Source organism: Hyaena hyaena, unplaced genomic scaffold, assembly GCF_003009895.1.
Source record: "Hyaena hyaena isolate Hyena2069 unplaced genomic scaffold, ASM300989v1 scaffold_104, whole genome shotgun sequence".
NCBI classification, from domain to species: domain Eukaryota; kingdom Metazoa; phylum Chordata; class Mammalia; order Carnivora; family Hyaenidae; genus Hyaena; species Hyaena hyaena.
The window spans coordinates 2776928-2787659 of record NW_024080736.1 but is presented as its reverse complement, the minus strand read 5'-3'; the positions used below and the strand labels follow the sequence as shown (position 1 = coordinate 2787659).

Sequence of the window (10732 nt, the reverse complement as noted above, 5' to 3'; positions counted from 1 at the left end):
ACTCAGTTATTCAGAACTATTAGTCTTTTGGTAAAGCCAGTGCCTCCCTAGACTCAGGGCAGCCCCGGGCTGGGGGAGACCCTGCTTGGGGGAGAAGTGAAGACTCCCTCCCACCCCCAGCCCGGCTGCCAGGGTCCCTCGTGGAGGTAGAAGGACAGAATTAGCGCCCCTATGCAAAGTAGCAGGAGAGGAAGGGCTCTGGCTCAGTGGCGGCAGATGCCAAAACAAACCAGTTTCCTCAGGCAGCCCAGAGACCAGGGAGGGAGCCGGCCCTACCTGGCCTGTCCAGCATGGCTTTGAGTGAGCACCACTGAGCAATGCACAAACTGACTGTTGGAAACCGCAGGGGCAGGTACCTTAGCTCTCTGCTCAGTTCCAGGGGGAGGCTGGTAAAAATTGATGGCTGCCCTTCTTGGTTCCCACATGCTGGGCTTGGTTCTCCAGTTAAACTGGCAGTGCCATGGGGGCAGGGATTTCTACGGCCTGAAGCCAGAACATGAGTGGCAAAGAGGTGTTTCAGGGTCTCCCCACGATCAACAGGAAGTGGAGCGAGGCCTGGCTTCGCACACAGAGGTTAACTGCACCTAAGCTCCTAGCTGGGAGCTGTTCCCAGTCACTCCTACAGCTGGAAGGCCAGGGGCCTAATTCGTAGGGCCCTAGGGATCATTTTGTGGGGAGCTTGGGGCCCTAGGGAACCTCTGATGTGGTGCTGGGAAAGGCTGAGGGAGTCATCTGATGAAGGACTCCCGCAAAGCCTCCCTCTTTAGGAATCTCTCTCTTGCGTGGCTCTGGGTCAAACTTAAAAACAAAATTTCCACGCTTGGTAGGATTAATTTATCTAGAGAACAAGGCCAGCATGGGCAGCAGAAAGCAGTAACAGGGCTTGGGCAGGGCCTGGGGGTATTTGGAAGGGCTTCTTGTAGTTGGAGGGCATTAAAGGGCAGCAGGATTGGCATGGGTGGGTGAGGGAAAGCTCCCCCAGGGCTGAGACCCCTGCCCTACAGAGCACACACTGCTTATGGGCTAAAGAGAATGCAGGAGGGCATGCCCTTCAGGAAGGGCTGTTAGCTTTTCTCCAGTCTGGGCCCAGCTCGGGGAAGACAGAAGGTGTGACCACAGATCCCAGCCAGGCCTTCAGAGAGAAGCCCGTGAGCACAGGAGAGGTCCGTAAGCCCTATGGCAGTCATCCTCTCCTGCACCCCACGGGCCCACGGGGGCCCAAACATTTGTGCCCAGACAGACTCTCACCCACCCCACACCCATAGATGTCACAAGCCTGTGTGTGGGTTTCTCGACACACTGTTTATTCCATAGGAGAATGGGATCAAGGCTAGGAGCCCCCTGGAGCGGAGAGGGGGGGAAAGAGTGGGAGAGGCAGGTGGCTCTCCATGGCCCATCTGTGGGCCCAAGCGCGATGGGCCACCACCTCTCCCAGGCTCTGCAGGAAGCTGGTCTGCTCTGAGTCCATTTGCAGGTTTTGGATAAGCCTCTGTCTTCCTCGTCCTGAACGTGGGGTGGATCCCCACATAGCACCCCCAGAAGGCTGGGTCCAGTCTCTCCCCAGAGAACTCCCCACTCCAAGTCACAACCCTGTGCCCCTTCTACTCTGGTCTCTTTGGTAAGAGCTGGAGACCAGGGGCTGGAGGGGCGGGCAGATCCGGTGGGCCAGCTTTGGAGGCTGACCAAGGTCCAGGGAAGAGATGAGCTGGGAGCTGGCGGTGGCTCTGAAGCAGTCCACGAAGGCCCAGATGGCTGAGCCCAGAGGCATGGGGAGGGCCGGCCCCTCACTCTTGGCCTGGGTGCTCCCCCACTGACCACTTCACCTCTCCTGTCCGTAGAGTCACTATGTCCTCATAGGTGGCCGTCTGGTCAATGTTCAGGCCCTGGAGACATGGAATGGTGCTCAGGCCTTGGCTACTCTCTGACCACGCCAGTGGACGGTGCCACCAACCACCCCACAGCCCTCAGCGCTGCGGGGTCCACCTGTTCCTTACCTCGTAGGTGTGGTCTTCATCCATTCCAGGCTTGCTGTCATCCTGGTGGGGTGAGGGATGGAGAGCAGAGTGTTAGCTTGCCCACCCCATCCACTGCTGGGCCAGGGTATGGAGGGCCGGGGAGACTGGCCTGGGGTGAGAGGCTGGGGGTGAGGGGCGAGGGGTGAGGGAGTGAGGTGCCCTCTGCCAGAACAATGGAGTGAATGAAGGAGAGATTGAATAGGTGTCAATGGGCAGGCTATGGGGCTGGGGAGACGGAGACCCTGCCCATGTCTGGCCTGCCCCATGGCCACCTCCCTGCCCCCATGGTCACCTTGTCCAACAGCAGGAAGATGGGCACGATGATGAAGAGGATGATGAGCAGGGTCTGGATCATGATGATACCATCTTTCAGAGTGTTCCTCCTCTTCAACTGTGCTATGGTGCTGAATCCTGCGGGGAGGTGGCAGGGGGTGGTGAGGCTGGGGCTCCCTCTTTGGGCCTGCACTCCTCAGGGCCTCCTCAGCACCTCTCCCGGGTGTTCTATGGCCACGGCCGCCTTCCCAGTGTGGCTCCCCGCTGGCGGCAGGCTGGGATAGGGCAGGGTGAGGATGGCTCCATGACGCTCCACGGCCCCAGTGCCCTTTCTCCCTCCCTGGCTGGAGGGCAAGCCCCAAACACACCCATGACTCGCAGCTCAGTGCCACAGCCGATGCTGAGGGACATCTTCAGGCACTTCTGCTGGCAGAAGTAGATGCCATTGTCCTGGAACTGGATGCCTTGGATGGTAAGCGTGGCGATGGAGCCGTTCTGGCTCTGGAGGATGCGGGTGTCTTCCAGCAGCGGCTTGGGCTCCAAGTCCATCTCCCGCTTCCGGAGCCAGGTCACCATTCCCGAGTCCTTTGCGTAGCACCTCATTTCCACTATGGCGCCCCTTTTCCGGCCTATGAAACGTGGGTTCTGCCAGATCCGGGAACAAGAGCTTCCTGTGGGCACCAAGGCCAGGATCAAAATCCCGCTCTGCAGCTTCCTAACTGCCAGCCCAACCACGGGCCCCTACCCTTGTCTGTCCTTGCTTTTGGGTATAGTACGGTCATGAGGCAGAGGTGTGAAGGAGCCGAGCCATGGGAGTAGCCACAGGCCAAACCACCGGGGCCCACCCCTTCCTGATTGTACCTCTACCCCCGACCCCCGTGCCCCAACATTTGATTTTCCTTTAGAAGGACTCTGGAACCTCCCAATTCCTTTCCATGCCTATACAGCAGCCTGATCTAGGCCTTTCCTGCTGGGGTCCAGGGGCCCGTAGGACAGCCCCCCACCTGGCCTGGTGCTCTCCCTTCTTTTTTATTCCTAAGTCTTCTTTCTCCCCCACATACCGACTCCAAGAAGCCTCCCCCCTGCCTCATTCCCCGTAAGCGGCCCCTAGGAACCCCTGAGGCCCTATGGCTTGTCAGAGACCCTAGAGTTAGAGGCTCCTTCACGGGCTGAGTCTGACTCCCCCACTAGACAGACCCAGCCTGAGTCCCCAGTGGAATTCCTTCTGGCTTCCCCACTTCCAGCCTGGGTTTAGCCACACCCCTTAGTCTCTGGGACTGGAACGCTTATGTCTAATGAGGGTGACAGCTGGCAGGAGGGGTGCTGGAGGGGCCCTCAGGCCTCTGAGATGGAGACCCTAAGGTATCCTAGAGATGGGTGTCCGGGCTGGGGAACTGCAGGGCACAAGGGGCAGACACAGCACAGGCCCTGGGACAGTGACCAGCACTGGACAGACATACTCGCCCCCAGAAGGGGCAGGGGAAGTGGCTGACCTTTGGGATCCCGGTACAGGTCTTCTGTTTTGGCTGCTTGCACACCTGCTGGGTGGGAGGAAGTAGGCGGGGCTGGGTCAGGGCTCTCCACTGGAAAGTGGCTGCCCCACCCCTGGGGCCCCCAGCATTCCTTGACCCACTTCCTCCTCTCAGGACATCAGCTTCAAGACCCCTCAGCCCACCCTAGCAGCGCTCTGGAGAGACTGGAATGAAGCGAGGTCCCCAGAAATCCACCTCTCCCTCCTCCTTCTGCCTTTGACCTGACCGACAGCCTTGAGCAGGCACGCTGGGTGAGGCCAGGAGGGAAGTCAGAGCTGGATGGCTGTGCTGTCTTTCAGGCCAGGGGACCATTTCTGGAACATGCACGTCCCAGGGTCTGGCTGGGGGTAGCCTCTCTCCTGTGTCACCACCACACAATGCCCTCAGGGGACTGGGTGGTGAACCATGTCATAGACACCAACCCCTCACCTCATACCCAGCTCGGCCTGATGCCCTCCAAACAGGAGGAGCTGGGGCCACATACCCTCTGAGCCCCTCAGCATAGGTGATACCCACAGACCGAGGCCCCAGGGCAGTCAGAGGGAGACGAGAGGCCGAAAGTGTGAGAGACAGAAGGGGGAGGTCGGAGAGAGGACACAGAGCAGTGGAAACAAGCAAACAGCCCATGACAGAGAGTGAAACCACAGGCCTCATTTCGGGGGTGCCGTACCTGACAGCAGCAGCAGCAACACCGTCAGCCAGTTGCTGGGCACGGGAGATAGCACCGGCCCGGCCATGGTTACCACTCCGTCTCTGACCCCAAGCTGGTGCCGAGGACAGAGGCTCCTGGGGGGAAAACGTGTAACTGCCTGGGCTGCAGCCGGTCCCCTCCCCGCCTCTTCCCCACCAGGCCCCTTCCTGCCATGCAAATTGGGACCCAGGGGAGGCACCAGCTCTCCGGGGACCCTGGGGGAGGGCGGGCTCTCTAGTCAGCTGTGCTGCTAAGGCTCAAAGGGCATCACAGCTGGGGTCCATCATGGTGGGGTGGGGGGGGACCCTGGGAGGCAGGGGCCTCTCAGTCTTCTGAGGGTAGCTTGTGCATCCCTGCCCTTGTCCCTGCCCCGCTGATGGTCATGTTCTGGGGTCCCCTGGCCTGATATTGCACAGTTCAGATTCCCAGGCACTTAGCTGAGTACACATGGGTCCTGTGGGTGAGTGTGAGCACGGCTCCTCGGCTCTAGACCGGCCTGTGCTCTGCAGGAAGAGAGGCACCAAGGAAGGATGGTGCAGGGGTGTGGGGGGCAGCTATGGGCCAGGCCCGGCACCTGGAGAGGCCCCGAGTGCAGGCTCTTGGCTGGAGTGCAGGCAGCCATGCTGGGGGTTGATGTGGATTTGAGCCTGTGGAGGAAGGGAGCCATAGAGACTCTTGAGCAAGAGCCAGGTGTGGCAGCCACCCCAGACCCTGGCAAGAGGCCTCCCTCCCTCACCTGGTGAGAGAATTTGCTCTCACAAAGGGGATGGACTTAGGTAGGTAGAGACGGCTTAGAGAAAACCTACCACTCAGCTAATCAAGGGACTACCAGGGATTTGTCCATGGCTCGCGGGGTCTTGGGAGGGGGGCAGGAGGCTAGTGCTGGGGAGCCTTCAGGTTCTGACTAAAAGGCTCTCTGGCTTTATCTTTCCAGTCAGTAGAGTGGTGGACGGAACCATAGTGTTCTGGAATGAAGTTCAATTTTGTGCCCCAATCCCTGGGCCATACACAACTTTTGCCCCTTGGGGGCCAGGGCTGTCCTCATGCAGTGCACAACCTGCACAGCCACACATAGCAGACTTGCATACCTCAGCCCCTGCAGCTGAGTCCAGTCTGAGTTTTATGTCTCCTCCTTTTTCTCTCCCGTCCCCTCACTCCTTCTCTGCTCCCCACCCCCAGGAGAGGAAGAAAGACGCTGAGTTCTATGTGCCCTCTGCCTGCATCTCCTTCTCCCCACTTTCCATTTTTCAACAGCCTGTGTTTCTGGTGAGTCCGTTTGGGTTTAGAGAGATGTGGACCTGCCGCCCGTGCCAGAGACGGCAATGAGAAAGGCAGGGGTCTGGGTGGTGCCCCCTTAGTCCTGGGGGGCACAGGCCCCTAGTAGGGGCTACCCCCAAGGGGTGCCAGTCAGGACCAGAGCTACAGCAAATGGGAATAGGAGAGTTAAGTTTTCATCTGAGGAACAGCTCGTTCCTGGCAGGCCCAGATGTTCTTGCTGTTCCCAGATGTTCCAAATGAAAAAAAAAAACATTTCTCTGAAAAGGTGTCAGATGTTCAGTTCACAGAACAAACAGCCCAGGAATATAAACATCATCTGAGGTCAGCATGGGGACCACAGTCCCCTTGTGCTGGTGGGGGTGGTTGGAGACTGTCCAAAAGAATGGCAGGGGAGGGGGGAGATCCAGGGGTCTCTTCATTTAGTAAAAGTACCTCCTCGTGATAGAGGCCTTGGTTAGCTTTGGAGCTAGTGTCCCCCCAAAGTTGGGAAGCTAACGGGGGAAGGCTTAGGGCACACACCTGTGTGCGCGCACAGGTGTATGCTCACACGGGTGTGTTGCCTGGGCTGTGTGGTGCGGGCATCTGCTCAGGAGCTGGTCCTGGGGCCCAGGGTGTCTACAGGGGCAACGGAGGTTGGGGGCAGTTGGCATCTTCCAAACACGTCTACTCACCCACGTCTCTGCGTGGGCAGGGATGCAGATGTGTCCTTTGGACTTCATTCCCATTCATGCCGGGCAGGGATCCGTTTTCAGGAGCACTCCCCCATCCCTGCCCTCCCCCCTGCACCTTCAGGGTTATTTGTCACTGTTGGGGCTGTGCTGTTCCCTCTCTGGTGACAACAGTACAGAGTTCTGTCTGGGGCTTGTGACGTCTTTTCTTTCCGGGAACAGGAGGCCTTATAAGCCCACTCCTGCCTCTGCCCCCGGCTTCCCTGGGCAGCACACCCCAACATCTGGCAGCCCCACCTCACCTTTCCAGGAAGGCAGCATCAAGACAGGAGATGGGGTGCACGGAGAGGGGATGAGGGGCTTAAGAGTTTGAGGACGTCAGGGAGCCCCCAGCAACCCCGGGAAGGGTGGGAGAGGACACAACCTCAGTTTGGAAGGAGGGGTTCAGACTTCTGCCCCTCCCCTCAATCCACCCTTCCTGGCTCTGTTCGGCTGGCTGTTTTGTGGAGGAAGCCTGCTGGCTAAGGAGGTTTGATTTTGGGCCCCGCAGTGTACCAGGTAGAAAGCCACCCCACGTTTCCTGGTGCTTCTCAACAAGGAGCGCTCCTGTCCCCTCCCCCTCCCCCCCCTCCCCAGGGAGCATTTGGAAAGGCACTGGGACCATTTCAGCGGTCACAATGACCAATGGGCACCACTGGCCTTCAGGGACCAGGGGTGCTGAATTCCCTGCAGTGGGGAGGACGGTGTCTCACAAAGCAGATTCCTTGCTCCACGTGCCAACAGCACCCCAGTTACGCAACACCCATGCTTAACCCCTCATGGTTCCCTCATTTGTGTAAAGCAGAAGTAATCGTTAACAATCTGTTCTCCACTTCAGGGCAGTCATAAGCATGGAAGGGAATCCAGTATATGAGTGTTTGGTGAGGAATCTGGGAGCACAGCTTACCCTCAGGAAGGTGGTGAGTAGCCCTGATAACTGGCTCTCCCAACTGGATGATTCTGAAATGTTAGCTTATGTTTTTCATCCAGTATTTTGCCTCTTTTCCTCCACTATTCAAGGCTCAGGGGAGGGTGGGCCAGGGCACTGCGCAAGCTCTCCTGTCCTTGGAGACAGAGAGAGCCCCAGGCGCGGTTTGCAGAAATTTACAGTGAGGAGGCCCACTCCCACCCCAGGGAGGGAGGTCAGCACCCTGGTGGGGGGCTCAGAACACTGCAGGGATGCTGGACCCCTCCCCGCAAAGAGAACAGCAAGGTGGGATGGGACCTCAGAAGGTGGCTGAGGGGTGTTAGGGGGGCCTGTGATGCCATGTAAACCTCAGGGCCCAGCAAAAGGGGGTGCAGGAATCTTGTGAAGGACTGTTTACTAGTTTGAACAAATACAGCCCTGAGAGTCAGAAATCAAGTTGTAGAAAACAAAGTTATATATAAAATTATATTTCACCCACCAGGATTGTGGATTTAGCTCACTACATCATACTACTCACTGTCACAGGTCCAGAGGACCCTGGGCTCTCTGAGGTCAGGGTTCAAAGGCAGGGTCTTTGGCGGGGGTAGTGTCTCTGAAGAGAGGGAGGGGTCACACCATGCCTCCCTCAGGCATCTCAGGGCCTCTGGGGGGGCAGGGTGCAGAGAAGTGAAGGGCTCAGAAAGGAGGGACTGGCACCACTGGGTCCCAGTGCCATTTCCTGGGCACCATCACGGGTGGGGGGAGAGAGTGTGGAGCTGTCTGTTAGGGGTGGAGGGGCAAGTCCCATGATCTCACCTGGCCTCTTGGACTCCAGCTAAGAGGTTGCAGTTGTAACTTTCAAAATAAAACTGCCAGGTATTTCAGGAGCAAAAGAGAGGTTGATTCCAGAGTGGCAGAAAATTGCAATGCCAACCATGCAAGGGAGGCAAAACCGTGGGCATGGCCACAAAGGAGAGGACCCGCTCCTTTACGGAGGAAAGGGGGACATTGGGAAGGCTTTGATAAACAGTCTGTTGGCGTGGGAGCTGGAAGCATGGTGGCTTCTCATTGGCTGAGCTGTGACTGTCTCTCATTGGCTGCGCTGTTGCCGGGCAGGAGGAAAGCCTTTCTTCTCAGGCGCTGGGATGGTAAATTGGCGACCACCTGCAAGGTCATCTCTTCCTCTTGGTTCTCAATTGATGATGAGTGGTGGAACCTGAGCGCTTCCCCTGCTGAACCTCCCGACTCCATTTTAGTGAGGTTCCCCTTTCTTAATTTTCAGAGTCCAAGCCTCCTTTTGGAGGGGGGCAAGAAAGATCACCTTCTCTCGCCCTCTCCCCACCCTGAGGCTCCCCGAGTCTTCCTCATTTGGCTCCAATCCCCGCCAGCCCTCAGACCCTGTCGGTGTCCACACGCGGAGGTGCAGAAGGAAGCAGCCTGCACGTGAGAGGCACCAGGGGGAGGTTTATTGTAAGAACTGTACAAAGGAGCCTGCCTGCCAGCCCGGCGTGGGCCTGTTCCCACCCGGAGCGGCAGTGGGTGTGGGCGTGCAGGGGAGGGGGCCGCGGGCAGAGGAGGCTCTGCAATCTGGATGCAGTCCAGTGGCGAGTGTCCAGGCCAGTGGATGCTGAGGCTCTCGGGGCCACCCTCGTTTGGGGCCTGAGGAGGGAGGGGTCGGGGGCAGGGTGCTGGTCAGGGAGGAGGCTGCCCTCTCTAGGACGCACGTTATGAGGGAAGAGAGGGAACTACAGCAGGAAGATGGAAGGGGGGGAGGGCTCCTTCCACAGGCAATGGACACGGAGCAGTGGACACGGAGCAGGGCTGGGGCAGTGGGTGTGATAAAGAGATTAGGAAGAAGGGAGAAGCCGGTAGCAAGGAGGCCAGCGAGCGGGGCAGACAGAAGGAAGGCCATAGCCACAGGACCTTGTGAGTGCACGGGCGCGGGCAACACACACACGCACACACACACACACACACATACACACAAAACACACTGTTTTGGAGGTTTTGCTGTTTCCTGAGTTTTAACCAAACTGTTCAAAAGAAACAAGAAGAAAGAGAAGAGGAACTGAAGGTCAATAGGGACTCAACGTGCAAACCTGCCCACACATGTTCACACTCATCCACATACAGTACAAGCACACCATACTGACAGGCCTGCACAGGAGACACACATGCACGCACAGTCAGACTCTTACAGGGGCACCTGACACGGTACACACTTGCAGAGACAGGACATAGCACTTCACGTACTTGAACGCACACACACAGCTGTACACACAGGCGTGAGGCAGACACAAGGCACACACAGAAGTGAATAAATCCAGTGACGCCTGCACAGGGGGTCTCCCTGCCTCCTCTGAGCTCCGGGAGCCAGCAGCCACCTGGCTGGCTCCGCCGCGCCCGGACCAGTGGTGCCAACAAAAATGCTGCCTGGCTTTCCAGGCAGTGGGAAGTTGGAAGGTTGGGCCTGAGCCAGGCGAGCTTTGCAGGTGCCAGTGTTGAACTCTCTAACACGGGCGCAAGGACCACTTTGAGGAGCAGGGAAAGGAGGATGAGGAGGAAACGAGACAGATGTGGTGGGGATGAGGGGGTCTCAGGGCTTGGGGAGGCTACAAAGAGCCCCATGGCACTAACGGAGGAGTGAGGAAGGGAGGTAGGGAACAGAAATCTACCTCCTCAGCTCCAGGGTCCCTGCCCCGCCCAAGGTCCAGGCCAAGAAAGCCTCCAGTGCAGTGATGCGGCGCACCCAACCCGTCCCAGCCAGCCATGCTTCCTAGAAAAAAAACAATTCTCAAGTGGAATCCTCTGTCCGCTCTTCCCCTAGGGGCCAGCCAGGGGAGCCAGAGGCCTGCACAACGGACAAAGCGGGAAATGGTTTCAGGGGCCGCAACCCCAGCCGGACGCATCAGGATCCAGGGGCCAGTCAGACTGGGGAGACATTTCTGGACCAGTGACATTTCCCTTCTCCAGGGAATCCATGAGCTTGAGGGATGAAGCTGTGTGCCGGTCGGGGGACGGGCTGGTAGGCCCCTGAGGTCAGGTGTCAGCTCTCACTGAGGTTAAGACATCTTTATCCAGGGGGTGCCTGGCTGGCTCAGTCAGCGGAGCCTGCGACTCTTGATCTCGGAGTTGTGAGTTCGAGCCCCATGTGAGGTGTAGCGATTACTTAAAAATAAAATCTTTAAAATATACCTTTATCCAGGAGGGGTCTTGGGGGGGCCTGAGCCACTTCCTGGGGAGAGGCCTGTAGCCCTTAAGACTCTGGTGGCAGGAGGGCAGCTAACCCCTCCATCATAGGCTGGCTCCTCCCCCACGTCGGGGGCAGA

The 10732-nt window shown here is 58.2% G+C and overlaps 1 protein-coding gene across 3 annotated transcripts; it reads right to left on the bottom strand.

Moving 5' to 3' along the window:
• Nucleotides 1–1283: 1283 nt before the first annotated feature.
• CD79B (CD79b molecule) lies at nucleotides 1284–8428 on the bottom strand. 3 transcript variants are annotated; one of them, XM_039235890.1, is made up of 8 exons: nucleotides 8220–8428; nucleotides 7942–8067; nucleotides 4491–4606; nucleotides 3782–3829; nucleotides 2657–2959; nucleotides 2308–2426; nucleotides 1995–2036; nucleotides 1284–1883 (listed from the first exon to the last, which is right to left on the bottom strand). In XM_039235890.1, exons 3-8 carry the CDS (start codon nucleotides 4555–4557, stop codon nucleotides 1785–1787), a joined length of 678 nt encoding a protein of 225 aa, XP_039091821.1. In that variant the 5' UTR covers nucleotides 4558–4606; nucleotides 7942–8067; nucleotides 8220–8428; the 3' UTR covers nucleotides 1284–1784. The 3 variants fall into 3 exon arrangements, with proteins under 3 accessions (XP_039091821.1, XP_039091820.1, XP_039091822.1); XM_039235889.1 differs by lacking the exon at nucleotides 7942–8067; XM_039235891.1 differs by lacking the exon at nucleotides 7942–8067 and having other exon boundaries at nucleotides 3782–3826.
• Nucleotides 8429–10732: the final 2304 nt, after the last annotated feature.